General features: G+C 46.8%; 1 protein-coding gene and 1 long non-coding RNA gene across 2 annotated transcripts; one reads left to right on the forward strand and one right to left on the reverse strand.

Moving 5' to 3' along the window:
* Positions 1 to 3,583: 3,583 nt before the first annotated feature.
* CALHM3 (calcium homeostasis modulator 3) lies at positions 3,584 to 6,327 on the reverse strand. The gene is made up of 3 exons (XM_068688958.1): positions 5,836 to 6,327; positions 4,810 to 5,065; positions 3,584 to 4,121 (listed from the first exon to the last, which is right to left on the reverse strand). Exons 1-3 carry the CDS (start codon positions 6,120 to 6,122, stop codon positions 3,675 to 3,677), a joined length of 990 nt encoding a protein of 329 aa, XP_068545059.1. The 5' UTR covers positions 6,123 to 6,327; the 3' UTR covers positions 3,584 to 3,674.
* Positions 6,328 to 9,617: 3,290 nt separating this feature from the next.
* Positions 9,618 to 22,459, forward strand: LOC137859666 (uncharacterized). The gene is made up of 4 exons (XR_011098443.1): positions 9,618 to 10,420; positions 13,038 to 13,194; positions 14,220 to 17,634; positions 18,187 to 22,459. It is a non-coding gene; the product is annotated as an uncharacterized lncRNA (long non-coding RNA).
* Positions 22,460 to 22,798: the final 339 nt, after the last annotated feature.

Consider the following 22,798-nt stretch of genomic DNA (forward strand, 5'->3'; position numbering starts at 1 on the left):
CATGAAAACAGGGCAATGGCTAGGCCCTGCTGAAGTGATCTACCTGGGGCGCAGTTACGCTTGTGTTTCTTCCCCTACAGGTGCAATCTGGGTGCCTAGCCGATGCGTAAAACCAGCCGTTGAAGACACAGCATGCGCATCAGTCTCCTCTGGGGGTCTCTAGGGCAGCCTTCATGCTGAAGGCTCGTAGTCTTCCTCTCACCTTTGTACTCACTCAGCACAATTCCAAGTTTATAGAACATTTTCTGCAGGTCTTGTCTCCCAGCCGTCCTTCAGCTTCTTTTTCCTTTCTCTTAATCTCTTGGCCTCCTAGCCAGATACCAAAGATCCACATAGTATCCCATAACAGTCACTAGTTTTTATCAGTTGTTCTGAAACTCCCAGACATCAAACACAAACAGCTTTCTTATTTGACGCTTCACGAGTAATTAAAACATTCTTCCCCAGCCATTCACGGACACATCTATAGCAGTGTTAAGTTAATCTCGAAGAAGACGGGAAAAAAGGCTGTAACTGTTAGAAATAGAAGTCCGGAATAACAAAAGCAAACAGGTTCATAAATTTAAGGAGTGTTTTCTGAAGACGTGATAAATTGACTAGAATGAGGGGGAGACTGGGACACACTGCATCTGTGGTTCAAGAATTAAATTGCCAGTGCAGGGCCCAGAGGCAGACAGGATTCAAACAGAATTGTTCTTTATGGACACGAATTGTTGAAACATTCCTCACACACTGTTGCATAAACATCATCAGCGGTCCAAAGTTGATTACAATTGGGTTGTAATAGAAAACACTACAGAAAGCCTGTCATTGTCACAAATCACTAATAGCAATGTAAAAAAACTAATAATTTTGTTGCCTGATTTCAGAAAAGGCTCCAGGCTACAAAATCTGACACTGACAAATGTGTCAGTGGACTGGACTATTTTTCTTGAACTTCTTCAGACTGTATGGCAATCATCCATTGAATATTTCAATATCAACAGTTTTAAGCAATTGTCGGACATTGGAAAATATAACTTCAGATATTTGGGTACTTCCATGAAAGCACTGACACTGAAGAACATTTTAGTCACAGATCTGTCCTTTTCACAGAACGACCTGTACGGGATATTTGCAGACATGAACATTGAAGCCTTGACAGTAGCAGGATCAGAGATGATACATATGCTATGTCCTTCATCTAACAGTCCCTTGAGGTACCTAAATTTTATAAACAATGATTTAACCGATCTGCTTTTTCAAAACTGTGATCCATTAATTCGACTGGAGATATTTATCTTACAGAAGAATAAAGTCCTGGTCCCCAGTCCTTTTTACTCACAAGCTCTCCACCTGTCCATTACTCTCCCCCGGCTGGAGCTGGGTACACTCTAATTGCTCCCTCACATAAGGGCAACCCCACCCCCTCGCTTCCCCAGCCTGTCTCTCCTAAAGAGGACGTAGCTCTCCATGATTGCGTTCCAGTCATGCGAGCTGTCCCACCACCTCTCAGTGATTGCAACAAGATCGTGGCCCTGCGACTGAACACAGATCTCGAGCTCATCTTGTTTATTTCCCTTTCTCCATGCATTGATGTACGGGCACTTTAGGGAAGCAGCAGGTACGGTTACCCCTGGGGGGATGCAAGAAGAAGATACTGGACGGGGGATTGGGAACGCTACCTTCTCTGAGGAGCTCTCAGACAATCCTATGGGAGAGCTCAGAAGTCTTTCCCTGTCTTCAACGGTGACAGTAATGACCACTTCCCCCAGCCCTTCTCTGTCACCTTTCCCCCATCAAACCTAGTTTAAAGCCCTGTTAATCAGCCCAGAGAGCCTGCTCCCCAACACACTTGCACCCCACTTGCCCAGTCCTGGTCCCCAGATTTTTGCGCCAGGAACATGATTCCACAGAGCCTTCAAGCCTTTCTGTAGCTTTAAAATGCTGAAATGGTCCCTGTCTTAAGAACTAGTTCCCCACCTGGCACTACGAGTCGTTGCTTAGGGCTAAAAGCTGAGGCTCTTGTCTGTTACGTGAACAGCCAGAGAGACTCAGCCTCCCTTCTCTGAGTTTGGTGCTGCCTAGCCTTAACATCTTCAGTACTCAGTAGCGTCCCCCAGGCTCTCGTATTTTGAGAGGGATTGCACTCCCCTTATATCATATGGGAACCCCTTTTTCTGTCTCAAGGGTGAATGGTGTAAGGCATTTGTAAATCATTGCAGGTTGTCGTTGTTGTCCATTGCAGTGTAAATTAAGGCCATGCAAGTACCTTCTACTATTTCTTCTTCCCTTTCATTTGTTGTCTGGTTTCTACCAAATGTTACGTTTTTTGTGAAATGCCTTAAAACAACATTACTTTTTAATTAACAACTTATTTTTTTTCTCTCTAGGTCTGCCAGTAGCTGACAGAGTAGAAAGGTGTGCTTCTCTCTCTTTCTTGGATAGAGTTAGAGGCAATGCCTGATATCTGGCCGAGATGGACAAAGGAGAAGGACAAGGACAAAGCCTGGGAGGAAGACTACAAGCCTTCAGCACGAGAGACCCCCAGAGGGACCACTGGGGACTGATACGCATGCATCAGTGGGAGGGTTTGGAATCTGGGAACTAATTATAATAACCCTGCCTTTTCTAGAAGTAGTAATGAATGTGTATTAGCCTAGGAGCATAAAAAGCAGCGACCTGATGTAATGTGTGTGCATGTTGGAGGAGCCCAGACTCCCCGCGCACCCAGTGCTCTTTATTTGCCTTTTATTAACCCCATAAATCTCATAAAGCTAAGTTGACTTGGAATTTATAACAGTATGATGAAAAGTGTTGCACTCCAAGTTGGGAAGGGGAGAGGAAAATGCTCATGTATATGTGAGAATTGTACTCAAACAGCTGATTACACCTTTGTATACACCTTTTAAAGGAAAACTTTAAACCTGAGAAGCAACAGGCAGTTTTCTATGTTTCCTGATATGATATCATGATATATAGATACGATATTAAAGGATGATATCATACCTATAGTCTGCTGCAGGCTGAAAAGTAGCCTGTGCCTCAGGTACCGTTTTTTGCCTTTTGCTTTTGTTACTACATGCTGGTAAGTCTTCAAAAGGGAAATGAAATTATCCTACCCAGAAGAAACACCATCTGGAAGACACTTGAGTTGTTAGGACCTGAATTCTCACTGAAACCAAAGGCAGGGATCTTATTGACCTGAAGAAAGAGACTTTAATCTATCCTGGCTTGTTTACTCCTGAAGGAGCGTGAAAGAAAGACACGTTTGTCTTTGTATGTGAAGAGGAGGTGAAGGAACAGCTAGTGCAAGGAACACACAAATCTGTTGTTGCTCCTGGAACTTGTGCTCCAGCCAGTTTGCATATGCAGCCACATTTTGTTGCCTTGGTTAAATTCCTCCTCAAGGCAGAATGGTTTTATCACAGCTGTAAGGAGCTGCAAACTCAAAGATGACACAAGTGCTATGCAGAGCCCTCGGATAAGAAATGTCCAGAATGGTGACTGAGTCTGGGATATTGGGATCCTCGTAGCTGAGCCTCACTAGTTCAGCTGGGCAATCTTGGTGGATGCCCCGGAGCCCAGCCTTTGGGGTTGGGGTTCTGGAGGAAGATACAGGCACCACGGTCATCCATCTTCTGGGCACTGCTCTGGGTAGACATAAGGCTTTATTATCTTTGGGACCAAAACCTTTACACATTGGTGTGTTGGGAGAATTTGGACTGGGCATGGGGACTGCCTGTCCAGGGTGGAGGGGATCTCTCTCTCCCCAGGTGATGTCTCTGGGTTGCTTGGCTCACATCCAAGGGAGGTTTCTCATAGTACCATGCTTTCAGAAGTTTGTTCACCTGATCCTGGTGTGTGATACCTCGTAGAAGATCTTCCTCTTCCTCCTTAGGCAAGTCAAAGCTGTGCTGCCTGATCTCTTCCCGCATGCTTTCAAAGAAGTGGAGGATGCATTTGTGAGCAAAGAGCCGGCTGTGCTCACAGCAGGTTTCCTCAAAAATCTTCTGCTCAATGTCAATGTAGTTGCTCCAGTGACGGGTCTGCAGGAGGGCAGCCTGGTTGAAGCAAGGCCTGAGCCAGCGGGCAAGGAAAGCTGCTATGATGAGCATCAACAAAATGCTCCAGCCGAGGGCCTGTGTGATTAGAAACAAGCAGAGGAACAGGATCAGCAACAGCATGAAGGCAGCACAGGCTGTAACACTGAGACAGGGAGTCTGTGTGGCTGCAGATCTAGACTGCTGTCCCCAGTCTGTCCCTTCAATCCAGCACCCCAAACTGCACTCAGGATGCGAGTGCTGGGGAGGTGGATATGATATTTATCTGTGCATCAGCAGCTCAGCAGAATAACTCTTTGCAAAGTGGGTCTGGAGCATTTGCTCTGAGCATGGGAGCACCATGTATGAAGGGGACTTTGGTGCTCCCCTGATGGGCACATACTAATCTCCAGGACATTCACCTGCCACCTACACCAGTTTCAGATGTCTCATTCTCTCATTGTTCCTGAGCAAACAGCTTTCATCTCTCTCAGCTTTCACTGTCCTTGAAGCAGCAGGTCCTGCCTGCAAGGTTAGAAAGGTCTTCTGACCCTGAACAGATAGGGCCTTAGCAAACCCAATACTCCTTACAACTGCTTCTTGCTATCTGGGTTTAGAAGTTGCTGGCTCTTCTAGAAGCAAAATCCAATTAGGATTAGGACAGCAAAGAGCAGTCTTGCTCCCAGCAGGACCGTGGTGAGGCTATGCCAAATCAAAGAAGGATGGGATCAGCAAATGCCTGCGCTGAGCATCTCAAGGACACAGGGCTGTGCTGGCAGCCACCCACCTGGGACCAGCAGCGCAGGTACCTGGACACTGCCCTGCGGGACGTGCTGCTCTCCTCCAGCTCATCCTCCTTGCAGGGCACCTTGGCAAGCAGCTCCTGCGCTTGCTCTGCGGTGGAATTGGTGAAGCCTGGGAACTTCTCAGGATCCACAGAGCTGCTGAAGGCACAGATCAGGCACTTGCCATCCAGGAGGGCGACCACGATCCAGACGGCTGGGGCGACCATGGCTCGCTGCATGATGGAGGAGCACATGTACCTGGAGCAGGGGGGAGACATGGGAGGGGAGGTGTGTGGGGAGCCTTCTCCTTGCCCAGAGCCTTGATGGACACAGGCTCTCTGGGCTCTGCAGCCCTCCCAGAGCAGATGCACGACTTTCCCCCACACCACTCCAGCTGGCATCTCTTCTGCTCTGGGGTCTCTCTGCTGGGGCTGATCCCCAGTGTGAGGTCTGGTCCAGTGCACAACAGGGCTTTTATTTATTTATTTTTTTTACTTGGAAAATCCTTTTCTCAGAGACCTTTCTCACCCTGCTGTGTGCCAACCTGTGCTCTGGGTAAAGGTTTGTCTGCCACAGGGTGAAGCTGATTCTCCTCCCCCTTTTACCAGTGCAAGTCTGTAATAACTTAGTTGAGGGGAGGGAAATCACAGTGCTGTTGATAAAGAAAACTGTGATGGAAATGCCACACTTCCTGCACATTCAAACACCTCATCTTTTTGCACATTTAAGCCCGTTGAGAAAACCCCTGTGTGCACAAAAGGGTCAGGCAGCACTGCAGTTTCCCAGGGTGGCAGCGTAAATGTAGCTGCTTGTTTTGAGATGTTCCTGCCCTTCTTTTCTGGGGATGGGGCTGTGGAGCTCCCTGCTGTGGCCACCTGGGAAGCACTGACAGTGCCCCAGAGCCTGGGCTTGTGGGGTATGGTGTTGGGAACCGAGTTCAGAGGAAAACAAGTGACCGAGAGGATCAAAGATACAGAGAGAGACAGGATAAATGGGAGGGGGGACACCACTCCTGCTGCAAACCCCACCTGATGACAGCCGGGTCCTTCCTCCTGCGCCCCTGCGGCCGCCTCCACTCGTCCAGCATCACCAGGGACTGTCTGTTGAGGATGAGGCCACAGAGGAAGAAGGCAACTGGGGGCACGAACAGGATCCCCAAGCCATAGGCCATGTTGTACCGGTGCAGGCAGGGGCAGCTGAAGTCAAAGCAGGTGTAAATCTTTATACTGGCCAGGGCTAACAGCCCACAGATTCCATTCATTACAGACTCCGAGTTGGACTGGAAGTACTGGAAGATCATCCGGAAGCGATCCATCGTGCTCTTTTGGCTAATTCTCCTCCTGGGAAGTCCCTGGGCTGCCCAGCACAGTCTGTCTCCTTTCCTCCCCCTTTCTGCTGCCTGGGGATGATGAAGATGGAAGAGGGCACGCAGCTTTCACAGGTCTGTCTCTCGCCCTGTTGGTAGCTTTTCTAGGTGAGCAGATGGATACAGCCTCTGGGGGTTGTCTTTTCTGCCCTGTTTCTCATTTTCATGGCTGTCCCACGTGTCAGCCAGTGACAGCCTCCAGTAGCACTGGTCCCTCCCTCCTTTCCCAGGGCTGCTCACTCACAGTGGTGAGCTGTCAGCAGGTGACTGGGAGCTGTCCTTTCCCCATCAAGAAATTCATCATCTGGTAGAAACCAGGAGAGTCCAACTTGCTCATCTGTGCAACCTCTGCCTCCCTGTCTCTTTTTGGCCAAGCAGATCCCCAGCCCTGAGCAGGCAGGGAGTGCACGCTTGGCTTTGAGCCCACACTATCATCTCCAGCTCAGATTTCCATAAATGAAAATAGGCTGAAAGGCCCAACCTTGCAGTGTAGAGGCTGTGAGGATTAACAGTTTTCCAAGCCTGGAACGTCACCTCATGGCAAAGGTTTTGTACCATTTGTGCATTTGCAGCACACCTGCCTCCACATTTGAGACCCTTGCATTGTGGCAGCTCATATTTCCCATATAAGATGCTTGTCATGAAGCTGGTGAATGTCAAAAGATGCCATTTTGTGTAAGAGAGGGTTTTATGGAGGGAGAACTCATGTGTTTGCTTCTAAAGCCACTGCTTGTGCTGCTGTGGGTTGTGTGGCTCTGCCTGCCAGTGAAAAGGCATCGTTGGCACTGGATGTGCATTTTGGCTCAGTGTGCACTGGAAATCCTGCAGCCAGCATGAGCTGCACAGGGCAGGTTGTATGTGGAGGGGCTCCTTCTCACTTGCTGTCAGAGAGCACAGTGCAATCACAGCAGCTATCATGGAAAAAGCATGAGAAAGCTCCAAGTGAGCTCATTTATCCCTCTTATCCCACTGCTCCTGTTGTGGGGCAGGCTGCCTCAGTGGGATCACACCTATAGGGAGGGTTGGTACCTCAATGTAGATGCTCGTGGGCACGCAGAGTGTTGTGCAATGTGTGCTGACTCATGGGGTCACCGTGTCGTCTCCTCCAATCTAAACAGCAACTTGCACAATTACTGTAATGAAATGCAGTTGCACCAGCCATCATATTTGTGTTGTCCTTGACTAGCGAATGGAATTGATTGTTAAAGTGCATCCATCAGCAGTAAAAACCCGTGGCTAATCAGCCACTGTTTGCATTTTTGCCATCATACGGCATCAGGACCCCTCGCTGAACTCTGCAGGTGATTTTTAGCCAGGAAGCAGCCTGTCCAGTTTCCAAAATGCTTTAGTGCTTGTTGGATTTCTCATTTAATGGCTTACATTTATGTGCTGATGCGTTGGGAAAGTTCTGTGCCCTTTCTCTAGAACAATTACTTTAAAGAAATTATTTTGGATTTATAGCTTTTCTGGCAAAAACATAGGAAAGACTAAATAGGTCCCTACAACTCAGGACAATAAGATATAAGAGTAGGAAGCATTCTCTGGGCACCACAAGTAACAAGGAATTTTTACTTCTCCAGAATACGATCTCCTGGCCTGGATGTCAGAGGTCCATACAGGATGCCTCATGGCAATTATTGTGCACTGCTGTGATCTGGGGTCTTGCCAGTAACTCTGAGCTGAGACATGGGGTTGCTGAATCATAGGAGGGAATATTCCTCCACTTGTTGCAAAAGGAGCTTCCTGGGGTGAGAGAGAAAGAACCCTGGAGGTAAGTAAGTTGCTAAACATGGACAAATGTACGAACTGATTTCCAAACCCAAGCACATTTGACTATCCCTCTTGCTCATTTGACTCGGGCACCGTCCTCTGAGTTAGGCAGCTGCTCCTTGGCAGCTGATCTCCAAGACCACACTGGGAGCTGCTGTTGCTCGGTGCACCCTTTATGGGCACATATGGGTTTTGACGTAGCAGCATATCACATCAGAGCAGTGGGGAAGGGACAAGGACACATTTCCCTATTCCTTTGTGGTTGTAAAATAGCAGGCCTGGGCTTTTTACCTGAGATGATAGAGAGGATGGGGGGTACAGGCATGGGAAATCCTCATCATATAGATGAAAGCTCTTTTACTCCATCACAGACTTCTTGTTTGAGGAAAGAGGATAATCTCACCACCAAAATTCATGTTGTTCATTTCAAGTAGGACAAACTCAGCAGGATGATGCAGTCGGATTTGTGCATGCTTTGGGGTCCCTGTTCTGCTCTGGGACTGAGCTGGTACATGGGGAGCAGACACTTCACCCAAAGCTTGCTCTGCTGGAAAAAGGCCTTTGGCACCAGCACTTGTGGTGTGGGAGGTGCTGAGTTACCTCATTAGAAGCCACTGGCAGTTGTTTATAACTTTGTCAAATTATTTAATTACATGGACTGATTTTTTTCTGTCCTGAATGTCTGCCTCAGGCAAAATATTTTTAGAAAACTGCTGCATGGAATGGTCAGCTGCTCCTGGGCTGATGTAAGGGGAAAAAAAAGGGACTTATTTTCCTCTGTTAATAAAGGGGGGTTGTGCAACTGATCTGAAAATGTACAGCAAACCTGTCACCCATCTGGGGGGCATGGTTGTGACTGTTCCCAATAAGAGCAGGGGTCCCTCCCCACCAGTGTGCCAGGAGCCCAAATTATCCCCCTGCTCCTTTTTGTGCTACTGCTGCCAGCCCTGTAGTTACCCTGGGACAAACCAGGAGCAAAGGACCTGTCTGCAGGAGATGGCTGTGAAATCAATTTAGCTCCAAACATCTCTTCCTTCCTAATTTCTTGGCTCATTACTTGCCAGGCAGGGATGCCACCTCCAGTGAGCACTGTGTTACAGCAAGTGCTGTGCAGCCAGGAGCAGCAGGCATCCAGAGACTGCTCCTCTCCTTGGCCTCCCTGTGTTTCTGCACCCATGTGCACATGCAACCTACTGCACCTCTGGGGTGCAAGGGCAGCTGGGTGCTCCCAGTCGCTGCAGGAGGACTCTGGTCCTGTCTCTGGGGACAGCAGAGCTGCATCACTGCCTTCTTCCTCCAGGCAAACAGAATAAATGCAAAGCTGGCAGGGGACTTTACCCCTCACTGCCTGGAAATCTTTCAGCATCTTGGATTTATCATGGAAGAAACCACCTTCCATTGCAGCTGCACATGAAGAAGGCTATAGGCAGTGTTTTCTCCTTCCAAATAATGTGCAAGCTCACTGGCAGCAGAGACAAACTAGGGCACTGTTAGCTCCATGGGGCAGGGAGCATCCACATCTGAGTATTTCTGCAGAGCTGAGTACTCTCCCCAGGTTAAGCAAATAACGAGTAATGACCATTAAATGATTAACGAGATGCTAGAAAAATAATGGCAGCATTGTGAAATGTAGTTTGTCTTCACTAATAACGTTCTCTGGAGATTGGATGCTCCTGTGCTCTGCCTCGTAACTTCGTTAAAGCACCAACATGCAGCTGAGTGCCAGTGAGGAAATACATGGCTTAGTTTTGTGCTTTTCTTCTTAAGAGCTCATTATATATTGCTCTCCTGGCCATTAAAGCTTAGCTCTCTGGCTTATGTGAAAGCCCTGTTTCCTGATCTCTGCATTATCCCAACCTTGACCTAATTCACGCAGTTTCTGACTGAGAGAGTGTTTTGCAGGTCCATTTATCTGCTTGGCTTCGAACCGATGCTGCGGCGAGATCATTTTAGATGGAGTCTCTTCTCGTCTTGGGAGTGAATTAGGGAATAAGGCAGAGAATTAGGGAATCAGGCTGATCGCTTAATATCCTGGCTCAGTGATTTTCAGACTTCTCTGATCTGATAACACTTGCACATCTTCTAAGGGAGGTGCAAACTCCAGATAGCAGATTTAAGGCTGCTGACATTTAACTAGCTTTCCTTGTTATTTTTCTCAGACTCTTAAAATTAGGCTCTGGCCCTGGGGAGCCTGAAGTTTGCAGGCTGAAAACCACTGATAACAAACTTTTCTTGATAAAGCAGTTTGTCTTCGGTGCGCAGAGGTGTCACAGAAACCACTGAGGTGTTCAGGAGGAAATGGGGCTCGGGTGAGGGAGCCCAGTTCAGTGTGGTAACCTCAAGCTTGGGCAGCTCTCAAGGGCTGACGTGAACCTGGACTGGTGTCACTGCTTCAGGCAAGATCTTCAGTAGCTGGATTTGTGCCTTCTAAGTCAGCAGCTCTGCCTCTACAGTGTTAATTCACCAAGGATCCTCTGGTAAGTCATGGCTAAAAGCTGATTCTGCAGCTGTATTTCTTTCCAGTCTCTGGAGGATCTCTTGGTCGGTGGATGTGAGATCTCTTGAGGTATGGGCTTTGGCTGCCAGTGCTCACATCCCATGCCGGTTTGCTCTTATTCTTTTCCTGACTGTTACATTAAAATGCCAATAAAATTATAAAATCTTGCCTGATTTAACCCTGGAGAATATGGTTTTATAAAATACCAAAACAAAATTTGGAGGTTAATTCCATACAAATCGTTCCATGCTGGCAATGCAGATGAGAGATCAAATATGAACCACTTTCTGTTATCAGTTACCAATGACTTGGGTGGCAACCCAACTGTATGACCACATAAGCCCCTTGTGTTTACAAGATGTGAGCCACAGCACAGATTTCTTAAAAGTCTACTGTGGCTATGGGTAAGTTGCTATAACATGACTCCACCTGTACTGGCTGCGATCAGGCTTGATTCTGATACCTCCAATATCCACAAATAATGATGTACGAGTTCATGAGGAACTGAATAATGTGACAGACCTTTTGTTAGGAGTGATACAGTATTTCTATCACATGTTAAGAATGGAAGACATTTGTAAAGACAAAGTTTCATTGGGAAATTTCACAATTCTTTTTCACAAGAAAAAATACTTAACTGTGGCCTTAAAAAAAGTTGACTGTGGTTTTGAGTCAGGCTTTGGGCTCTGAGGGAGGAGCTTTATAAACGGGGAGCTGTGCCTGTTTGCAGCCAGAGGAACAAGAGCAGGGAGGATGGAAGGGATTGGAGCAAAGGCTCTAAGAGCTGTAGAAACTTTTTTTTTTGTTGTTCAACATGGAGCAATGTCTGGGTTTATGGGGCAGGCAGTACCCATCAGTACCAACATGTTGAAAAGGAGTGAGTGCTGTGTGGCCTGAGCTCAGCATGCAGCAGGGATCCTACACTCCTCTTGGCCATCCATCGGTCTGTCCGATCATACTCCGAGGCAAGAGGGGGATGTTTTGGGAGCACTGAGCATCCCAGAATGGGGCCAACACTCATCAGCAGGGCCAGGAACATCAGCATTGCTGTCCCTGCTGTGTTGTCACTCAGTGACACAACTGCCTGACCGTTGGTGCCATCAGTATGGTGTTAGAGATTGAAGCATAAGCGTGGTAGTCACTAGGTACATTTGAGCTCATTTTATGTGTATCTCAAGTACAAAGATTTACGAAGCTAAAAATCTTGAAAGATTTGTAAATCTTTTCTGGGCTTAAATAGTGGTACAGCAGTGTTAAATACTTCTTATGTGCTGTGAATAAACTGCAGAGGTTGTTCTGGTAGCTGAGAGGGAAGCGATCCCGCTGGCAGGGCTGGGTGCTGCTAAAGGTGATGGTCTCCACTCCTCTGCGCTGTGAACCACAGAACAGGAGGTGGAGTTTCCTGAGAAAAATGGGATATGCATCGAGACATCAGAACCAAAACACTACAGACTGCTTCTTGCTGCAGGAAAATCTGATCCCTCTCCACAGGGGTAAAAGTTCATCCTGTGTCCGTGGTTCGTGGTGGGGTGAGCAGGGAGATGTGCTTTTCCAGTGCCCTGTGTAGTTACTCACTCTTGCCTGCAGTGATAGTTACAATAACCCACCTCTACGAGAGTAGGCTGTGCAGGTGGTGAGGCATGATATGTGCCTTGCTAAGGCATGAGCCATCACACAGAGGGGTAGTAGTCTGTTTGGGGTCTGGGTTTGGGTTCTTTCTCTGCCTCAAATTTCCTTCAGGCTCCAGTGCTAGCTCCAGCCTGGCCTCAGAGCGAGCCACAAACAGAAAGCTCAGCTCATTACGGCATTTCTCTACAGAGATGGAGCGGCTGTTTCTCATCAGGAGCCCTTAGTCCCAACCTTCACCAACCACTCTGGCCCTTACCAAGTGGCTGCAGTGCTTACAGCCGGGCCGGGGCGCTGCCGGCACGGGCATCCTCTGCCCCGAGCTGCTGCTGTGTTTCTAAAAGCCTTTTCTTCCAGATAAGAAATCTCTCTTGTCTTACAGGTTCCTTTGGCTCAGCCTAGCTCTGACTGCTGGAGAAGAGCTATTTTTTCAGACGTTTTGTTCAGGATTAGCAAGAGTAGGATGGTTTAGAAGCTGTGAAGAGGACATCTTAATCATCCAGGCAAATATCAGAAATTTCTCTCGTAGCATATCTCCTTATCTGCTCAAAAAAAAAAAGCTTTTTCCAAGGATCTGGGGCTCAGGTAACAGCCCACATGTTAGGTTGTCTGGGCATCCGTTCTTCTGCAGAGTAGTAGTGGGTTTCTGTTCCTAAGTAAAATCCTCACTTCAATATAAAAATGTTGTTTCATTCACCTGCAGGAGCTAGGGCACTGGAGCTAAAATACACATCCCAGGGCATGTAAAACTGCTGCTTCTGAGTAGCTGCAATTCATCTGCTGGCGAAATTAGAGTCTTGTTGCACGAGGCTGTCTTGTCTTGACTTTCTCTGTGTACATAAGCCACCTTCTCACATCATTAATCTTCTTCTCTGTGTATATTTATGTTATTTATAGAGTGCTGGGTGTCTCCAGAATGTGGTGAACACAAGTGCTGTTATCTGATTATAGCAATTTTGTCTTTCTCCCAGGAAAATAACAGCCTGCCTTAACTTCTCAGGGGGGTCTCTCCCCTCCACCAACAGCAGATCGTCTGTGATGACAAGTGACTTGTGAATGATCCTCGGGGCAGATCTCATCTACACTTGGCCATGATAAACAAGAAACCAACAAATCCTAGGGAGATAAGTATGCTCAGGCTCAAAGGCACAGTATTTCTTTCTCTGCCCATTTTTTTTCTTCTCCCTGTCAGGCTCTGACTTTGGACCCTACTTTTGGGCTTAAAAGCTTCAGAGCTCAAGCTCTGACAGCTTATCAGAGGGAAGATGGGAGGAAGAGGTGGCTGCAGGTTGCTGCGGGTTCACTGCTGCATGACTGGCCTCTGGCATGTCCCTGCTCACTGTCCCTGTGTATGCAATTGTGAGGAATAATTCACGCATGTTTCTAGAAGAAGCAATCCCAAGAAAACAAACTTCATCCAAAGCACCAGGTAGTTTCAGAAACTGTGGGTGGGGAAAGTCAAACAACCATCCCAATCCCCAGAGACAGCTGCTTCTTCACAAAACAAACTCTGCCCCCTTCAGTCCTGATCCTCAGTGCAGAGTACAAAATACCTTTGGAAGACAAAACTATGGGCTGCAGTTCCTAACCCTACTGAATACTGATAGACATGGACTCAACAGAGTAACGGTCTTGTAGGGCACACTGCAATTTCCCATATTCTCTGCCTCAAGCCAGATCCTTGTGGTTCCACAGGCAATAATTACATGCTGTGCCTGGTATTCTGCAGAGGGTAATAATCTCCTCACTCTCCCTTTGGTAACCTCCTATCTCTGTCCAACAACTCCTGCCTTTTTGAAGCAAATAGCTAGTATCATGCCGTCAAGGATGATAGGATCCTGTGGCTTCCTAATTGCCACCCTCTGCTCCATCAGGCTCCATCTGCAGTAACAATGCTCTGAGTATGGGCCTTTTCCAAGAGCTCTGAATACCCCTGAACTGTCCAGTGTTAAACCTCCCAAGGAGCTTAGTGTCTTGATTTTGGTACCACATTCAGCGTTAAATATGTTGTTGTTAATGTATCTTTCTCCCTTCATCAGGACCTTGTGTGGGCAAACACCCCCTGCCTCTTCCCCTTCCTTCTCTGTAGTGCCACTTGTCCCTTTGTGCCACTTCTTGTCTTTAAACTTCATGATATTTGCCTTTTTCTTTAGTTGATGGCAGCCCTGCTCTGCAGAATACCATGCTGTAGTGACACCACAGAAAATACATGAGGTCTCAGCCAGGGTCCCTCAGCAGCTCATGGACAAGCACTTTTCTTGCAGCTGATTTTCCAGCCATGGAGCAGCACCTTCAGCTCAGCCCGTTCGGTGCCCCCGCACGCTTTCTGGTATTTACCTTCGCTTTTCCAGCTTCTTCCTCCCATCTGGTCTCCTGCATTTGTTGCCAAGAGCTACCCTTGCTCATTGTGAGTAAGTCATCACTGTGTGGTTTAAACTGATTTTGGGGAACCAAGCCAGTAAACGGTGGCCATGAAACAACCATAAACCGGTGTTGCTGCTGCGGGTTACAAGCAACACTCTGAGCTGACTTCACTCTGATTGCTGGCTCTGAGCCGTGGCTTTCTGACCTGAGCAGCAGAGCAGAACGATTAGCCATATAAGTGCAAGGCAGGGGCTGTATTTTGGATTATTCAGATTATCAAACTCTCAATCTCTGCATCTGGCATAATCACCGTTTCATTGCCTGCTTCCTCTGTTAGCTAAAAGTGCACTCTGGAAGCAGATAGAAGCATTGTAACCCCAGCTCTTGCTCTAAAATTCCTTCCCAAAATGAGGCTAGATTCCAATCTACAGGGATTTGACTATTGCAAAGATGGAGAAAGTAAAGGTAAGAACTGTAAGAATTATATAGAAGCAAGGCCCTTATCTTGGCAGTTTGCCTTAACTGCTAGCAAGCCTGTAACTAGGACCTTGACCTGTTCAGTTTGTGGAGAAGAAGGTTGAATCAAGGAACGATAATTTGTAAGTATCTTCTTTGGCTGCTGGATCAAACTGAAGAACATCTAATGAGCTCCACTGGCACAGAACTTGCAACTCAGCAAATTCAGATTGGAAGAGAGTTGCAAGTTTTTAACAGACAGTCGTTTAAACATTGTAAAATTTAGTTTAATAGTGTGGCAGCTTCTCCTTCACTTGCAACTTTAAAATTAAAGGGGATTTGTTTTCTAAATATGTTTGAGACAGTGAAAATCTTGGCACTAATTCTTAGGCAGAGAAGCAAAATTGCCTTTTGAATCTAGCAGGCATAACTCATGCAGAGACTTTTAGAAGAGATAATAATGTCAGGAATATGTTCATCAGTAAGTGAGAACTGCAAATCTATATCTGTTCGTGAAGTGAATAATGATGGATAATGCTCAGTCACAAGGCTATAATGCCGCCTGCAGGATTTTAGTGACAGCGTGAACAATGCGAGTGGTGCAGTTAGAAATGAAGTATTTATTCATACAGGAAGGCAGTGTTTAGTCCTTATGTTCACGTTTATCAGAACCCAGTGACAGTATCTGATTTCATATTGTGATCCTTTGTGCAGACTGGAAATTTTGAGAAAAGAACAGATCTGTCAGCAAGATTATTCAAATAAGCCCTGCTGGGGACTTGTGCTTCTCCTCTGTTCTTCCTTGGTTTAGATGTGCATTTTGAGATTAGTTTTGAAATGCATGCTAGCTCTTCCTGGCTGTCAAGCCAAAATTAAGGCTGACATTTGCCTGTGGGGTTAGCCTTCACTGCTGGGACAGTGTTGTACCCTTGTAAAAAAAAAAAATAGTTGCACCCGTTTTGCTGAATTCAGCAGTCCCCAATAATTTCCTGGTGAAAAGTGCTTCCGTCATGAATGCACTACAAATTGTCTTTGTGTATCAAAGGGGCTATATGATACTAAACTTGACATTTCTGAGTTTCTGGCTGGTTCCTACCGTTTGAGTCAGAGCAAAGAAGAAAATCTGACTTCAGATGCTACCAGCAAGCTGCACATCCAGTGCCACCAGCACTACAGCCTCTGTAGATGGGGATGAAAAAAATAACTGCTGTTATTTCCAGGTCACCTTTTTCAGATCCAGCCAAAATCAGTGAAGTTGGCTGAGGAATCCCCACAGAGGCCATTAGGGAATTAATAAGCAGCATGGTCAGCCCTGTCTGGGGACCTCTGAAGGTGGTGCTCAGCTTCAGGAACTACACAAGGGCTGGACAGCTTGGATGGAAGCTGGTCAGAAGGAGAAGTACTGGGTGCATCCTGCTTCTAAGATCTGTCTAAGGGTGAGTCTAGTTTGTCTGTTCAGCACAGCTTTTGACATGGTGCATGGTGGTTTTGTGGAGCTGTTCGCTGCCTGGGGCTCTGCAGACTGTAGAGGAATTGGAAGTAAAAATCCAGATCTTTCACATTGCTTGAAGTTTATTTGGAACTTTTAACCCTCTGAGGCTGTGAAACTATACTGCTGTCCAAGAACCCAATGGGGAAAGGCTGAGGGGTCTGGATAAGAATAGGATTAGGTTGGCCCATTGTCCATCACTATGCTAGGAGTGGGGCCAGGGACTGTTGGCAGCCCATTCAGTGAGGAATGTGCTGTGATGGGAAGGATCTGGACCAAAAAGATGTAAAAACATCATGTGCAATATGGCTAGGAAATACTACCATAAAATAACTCCACCTGTAGGCAAAACATCATGTAGGGTCAAGACCTTAATACCTTGGCAACTGAGTATTGAGTAGTATGTCAGAGTTCTTCCTTTGATAATCCAGACCACATTTTTAGGCATTGAGGATGTCAAGCACATTTAGACGTAACCCTTAAGGCACTTGCCCTTTTTCTAACTGACCATATTTAGTAAAGGTTTGTTTTTTTCCAGTACTCCCTGAGGAGGCTGACTTCTCAGCATGATGTAAAGTTGGCTAGAAATGACCCAATTAGAAATCTGAGCACCTCCACTGTTAATTTGGGCAGTAAATCTAATTAAAAGCAAATATTTAGATGCAGAAATAGGAAGGAGGTATGAGGTTGGCACTGGCATCTGTCATCAAAGTCTCGATTTGTTCCTGTTTTAACAGAAAAACCATTCAGATCTGCAAAGAATTAGGGATCTCCTTTTAAAAGGCAAATATCCCTCAAACTCTGTTCTTCCACAACAGCTTGTTTGCCACATCAGAAATATCCATCGTCTAGACCAGGACATCAAAGAGAGACTGACGGGAAGGTCTATTAATCAAAGAGAAATGTTGAGGGAGAAGTTACCCAAAAGTAAAGTGAATGGGCACAAAAAGAAGAGAGAGAGAGAGGGGAAAAAAAAAAAACAAACAACCACTACCCTGCAATGCCGGTAAATCTGTGGAGCTGGTAAATTCACCTTAATGTGCCAGGAGGGATCTCTACTTCATGCTGCTGGAAGTGGGGGTTCGGTCTGGCTGACAGTGAAACTCCAAAGGGAAGATCAAAGACCTGATTATTAACTATGCTAAAATCCTGTTAGATTTCTCTTGTAGATCAAAGGACCCTTTAAAGAGGGAGGAGCTGATTCCCCTGGAAATAACTTCTGCTCAGCACAGGGCTTTCATGTAAGCCCCAGCTTAGTGGTAAAATCTGGGCTTCTGGGATATGGGACAAATGTGTTGCAGTATGGTTATTCTCTGCTCCTGGGAGCTTTCCTCTGTGGGAAGAAGCAGCCCTGGGCTTGTTCTAATACATATGTGGGGTTCAGCAGGCCCTGCCAAACTCCCCATTGTGGGGAGCACAAGAAGTCTGAATGAAAGGTGAGTTAAAATCTCCTTAGGTAAGTCTTACAAGGCTATAGGTGAGACGTGCATGCCAGAGCTCAAAAAGTATAAGCAGTAAGTGTGGGAGAAATACATATTTTCTAACCATCCTATTTATTCTACTTGGTCAATAATTATCTTCAGCACATTAATTTTGAGCCTAGTTCATAGCAAACATAAGCAATGCTTTTGCAAATGGCTTAAAAATGCAAAAGTCTTTGGGTTCTGCTTGTCAATACAGGGACCAGACCCTTACCATGACTGCCATCCCATAACCAAACTGACTTTCTTCATTAAATGAAACTTCCCAAATGAAGCAATTGTCCAAAGGAAGCAGTTCTCTTCTGCTATTTTCCTTGTTTTGTCATGTAGTGCAGTTATTGGGTTTGTATGAAGCTTTTCACACAAGCAGCTTCAGAGAGAATAAAATTACCAAGTGAAAGAAATGGAAAATGAAAAGATAAGATAAAGGCATCTCTGCAGCCGACTTGATCTGGTTCCATGAAAACCTGCGTGGGGAGATTTGTGAGAGGATGGGGCTCCTTCACCTGTCACACGAAGACACTAGGTGGGGCAAGGCATGAAAGTTCAAGTCAACAGACTTAGAGCTGGAAAGCAGGCACACGTTTTTGATTGGGAGGCCAACAGTTGTAGCAGTAACTTCTCTAGAGCCTGAGTTCTCTGCTGTCACACTGTGCTTTCAGGTCAGAGCACAGATCTTGAAAATCTAGTGCACTCCAGCGCAGGAGTCACAGGATGGAGTTTCATGCCCTCTGTTACACTGGAGCAAGATGATGCCGGATACTGTGGTCAGCAGTGGTCCCCACACAGACACACACTGACTGTTGGGGAAGGTTTATAGGGCATTGCAACAGGGGATTGCATTACTTTTTTTTGTTTTTAATATGGGAAATGAAAGAACTTTGCTTACTTTTATGGAAAATGCCTTCTAAATAGACACTGCTGTGAAGACACTTCATGAAGCTGCTTGACGGAAAATTTATTAGGTGGTTAATCTCAACCTAGCAGCTGCAGAGGAGACATGAAGGGGAGGAATGTAGGAAGGCTAAGGGAACAGAGAAGTAAATAAGAAAATTTCATGCTGTCTCCCTGTGCTTCTTTACGTCTTCTGAAAGTTCTCCCTTTCTGGCAACCATGCGGTACCATTTGGCTTTGGGGATGAGATGGGGATGAGAGCCAAGCAGGGTTAGGGCAGGCTTTGCCAGAGCCTGTGGGGCAAGAGACATGAAGAACTGCACAGTGCAGGGCTGGAAATAGGCCAGAGGCTGCAAGTGGGCTGATTTGTACAGAAATGGAAAAAGGGGCACTCTGACATGCTGGGGGATGCTGGCAGTCAGGGTTAACTAAGGCCTGTGGTCCTGCAGGATGGAGCTGGGACTCTGAAAAGCAACTCCAGAAGTCTGATGCTGTTAGGAAGCAGATCCTGCAGGGCCACATAAGCATCAGCCCAGGAGAATGATTTTTCCTGTGGCTTCCAGGATGGATGTCTGTGTATACATGAGGCACCAACATATTGTGTTAAGTACTACTTGTGTTTCTGCATCTTGTCTTCAAGGTCAGACAGCAGCTTCTGCTCCTGTGCAGGTCCTGTGCTGACGAATGGGAGAGCTGCTAATGTAAAGGTCAGAAAACAAACAGAACTAATCTGAAGCATTAAGCTGGCTGTGCGAAACATGTTTTCCTAGTCTACACACTGTAGAGCCAGTGTGTCATGAAATATTGAAACTTTTTCCCTATCTCACTCATAAAAAAAAAAAAAATAATCTACTTTTCTTGTGAGAGAGGTGACCTCAGATTTAGCTGTCTCAGGGAAGGAATGCCAAATTGGAAGATCACCTGTCATGATGTCCTTTTGCTGACTGCTGTCTTAGACTGAGCATTTTATAAATGCCGATGGAGATTTGCACCATCAGCCCCTTCGCTTTAAGGTAATATTTCTGAATATATCTTCCAAGACAGTGCAGGATGCTGCTGTGTAATCTGTTGTTTTCTGGCTATGGCTTCGTGTGCACTCCTGCTCATGTGATTCTTCATAATTACTCCTTGTTTGTGGTTGCCTGGTTTTGTGTGCAGTCCCTTGAGGGGTGATGAGCCTAGAAGGCACAAACACAGGCTTTGCAAAGGGAATTTTTAACTACATTTTCCTCATTGCTGTACAGCACTCCGGAGTTAGAAATCTCTTCAAAACACCCAGAGTCCTTATATGCAAGTGCTTTCATCTGATCTTGCCTTTTTCATAGTCTGAAATTGTGCCTGGGTACCAAATCTGACAGCCTGGCCATCCTTCTCCAGCGAGCTCTCTTTGCATGTGACAGTAGATGCTACCCTCGAGCCGTCTCACTAATCCTCCTCCACATCCAGCCTCTCTCCCCTTTGACGTATGCCCGAGCTGAACAGCTGGAGCTCATCCTTGCACTCGGCTTTTGGGTAGAGAACTCATGGGTGTTGTCGTGACTTAAGGCAGCAGAGGCTGTCTCATGCGCAGATGTGACTGCGCCGTGGCTTTCCCCTCGTGTTCTTTCACCATGATAATCACGATGTGTGCACCTCTCCCAGAGCTGATGCTCACTTCAGGTGAAGTTCATGGACTGATTTCATTGTCCTGACAGACTTCTCGGCATGGATTGCAGATCAGTGGTCAGCTGCCTATGCACAGGTACGGGAGGTGGAAGGGAATTATAACGTAGTGCGAGCTCACCCTGCTCTATCACACAGTGCTGTTGCTCCACCAGACCCTCCCCACTCCTTGACAGGACCAGTACAAAGAAATTATATGTCCCTAATTAGTCAGTTCAGTCAATATTACTGGTACTAAGAAACAATCGGTATCCTGACTCACGGGCATGGAAGTCCTGCAGTTCTGGCAGGCTGTTTCAATGTTCCCTGTTGCTGAAGCACAAGAAAAAAAGCAAAAACCCAGAATCAGTATGATCCTGTTTTGTCTGTCAAGGGCCCCTGTGATCACAGAGCATATTTCTCACCCTGCTCAACATTTTCTGCGGGAAGAGCTGACACAAGTTGGCAAGGACAGCACCAGCCCCTCCTTCCTATTCCTTATCCAAGCAGAGCTATGAGCAAATCCAAATACCCTTTGATAAAGTGAACCAAGATACGATCACAGCAAAAGCCTGGTGCTGTTTTGCATTCCTCCCCACAGTGTTAATGACAGCCTGTGGTGTGAGGCGAGGCGAAGCCCATCCCTCAGAGAAGCTGAGCACGTTGCTAAGGCAGATCCATACGGCTTCCTGCTTCCACTGATGGAATTGTGTTTTACCTCGGCTCCCCAGGGGCAGCAGGGACCTGGCTGAGGACGTAATCTACAAGCCATGTGTGGTATAATTTAATATTCTTGCCATGGTCCCAGGATTAAATTGGTGCCTGATGCCTACAACTCGGATTTGGTGGAAGTGAAAGGCACTTGGTTCTTCTGGGAGTGAGCCCAGCATGCAGCGAGGTATCACACAGCGCAGTTAGCGGGCATGATGCATGCGTGAGTGCCTGTGGTTTAATGGGTGGATGCACAGAGATGTTCCCTGTGCTGCTATTTGGATGCCCACCATGCCTACAGTTAAGAACTCGGGGAAAGAGAAATAATTTTTTCATGATCTCTTTTATCCAAGGAGAAGAAGCACCTTTCTGTTATAATTTGCCTTACGATGACGCTTCTTTCTACCATATAGAACATGATTTCCAGAAAAGTGTAAGTCCTTACTCAAGACCTCTTACAATCTAAGGACAGGCACAGAGGGAGAATAGAAAAAAAGGAAATGAGAAAGAATTGGGATTTTTTTGTTGTTGGTTGCAGACGGTTTGATTCAGCAGGATGGAAGGCATTGTGTGGCGAGGGGGCAGGAGCTGGAGTTGCCCGTCTAATGCCCATTCCAGTCTTGTGCTTCTTTGTGAGCTCGCTGTGATGAGCTGTCTTGAAGTAGTGTTCACAAAGGATATAAATAAAGATGTGACTCAGTCTCACAGTCTCTGTCCCACCTCTGCTCATGAGCTGCCTGCTGGTGGATTTACCACGGGGCTGGAGCAGGACCCAACACACCAGCAACACCCACCATCGACAAGCTTGTGTCTGAGCAGCAGTTCAAGTGTTTTCAGAGAACAGGGGATCCTTTGGCTTTTTGGGTGGGGAAATCATGGCAATAGCTGTTTTCAATGTGAAAAATGTTCACGCGTGGTCCCTGACCAGAAAGAGCTTTTCTTGTATTTACTAGGAAGAAGCAGAGGGGAGGTAAATAGATAGATGGACAAAACCACCTCTTAGAAAGAAGCTGAGCATTAGACATTTCATTCAACAGAAGGAAAGAAGATGACATTTTGGAGCCCTGACATAGCTGAACTGAAGCTGTTCTCAGTCTTCAACATTCGCTGAAACCCCAGATGAAGCCTGCAGGTGTGTGCATCTCCAGAACCTGGAGTCTCTTGAAGAAAAGTTAATACAAATACACAGTAGACCAGCATCCTGTGGGGATTTATTTTAATGTGATACCTCCTGAACTGCCCCATACAGTCCCAGCTGCTTTTGTGGAGCATCTCCACACCTTGCAGGTGCAAGGGAGGTGGTGGCGCATGGCTGCACGAGGTGGCTTTTTGGGGGGCTGGGGCAGGAATTAATGGCACTGGCCCTGAGATGTCCATGCCTCATACATCAGCTCAAGTGTCGTGCTCCAAGGGGAGACTGGTGCTGCTGGGTGCAAGGGGGGGATGCTGGGGAGATGGATGAGTGCTGGGGGGATGTCAAGGGATGCTGAGGGGGTGTCTGGGGGATGTCAAGGGATGCTGGAGGATGCTAGGGGGATGTGAAGGGATACTGGGGGATGCCTGGGAGATTTGAGGGGGTACTGGGGAGATACGGGGAGATGCCGGCTCGCTGCCAAGACCCCGGCCACCCCACTCCCTGCACCGCAGCTGAGCCGTGGGGGTCCCCGCGTCCCCCCACCTGTCGCTCCAGCGGCGC

Source organism: Anas acuta, chromosome 7 (assembly GCF_963932015.1).
Source record: "Anas acuta chromosome 7, bAnaAcu1.1, whole genome shotgun sequence".
Classification (NCBI taxonomy): Eukaryota; Metazoa; Chordata; class Aves; order Anseriformes; family Anatidae; genus Anas; species Anas acuta.

Coding starts and splice junctions, on each gene's coding strand:
- CALHM3 (XM_068688958.1), bottom strand. CDS start 6,122: ATGGATCGCTTCCGGATGATCTTCCAGTACTTCCAGTCCAACTCGGAG. Junction 5,066..5,835: donor AAGGACCCGGCTGTCATCAG/GTGGGGTTTGCA, acceptor CCCCTGCTCCAG/GTACATGTGCTCCTCCATCA. Junction 4,122..4,809: donor ACCTGCGCTGCTGGTCCCAG/GTGGGTGGCTGC, acceptor CTAATCACACAG/GCCCTCGGCTGGAGCATTTT.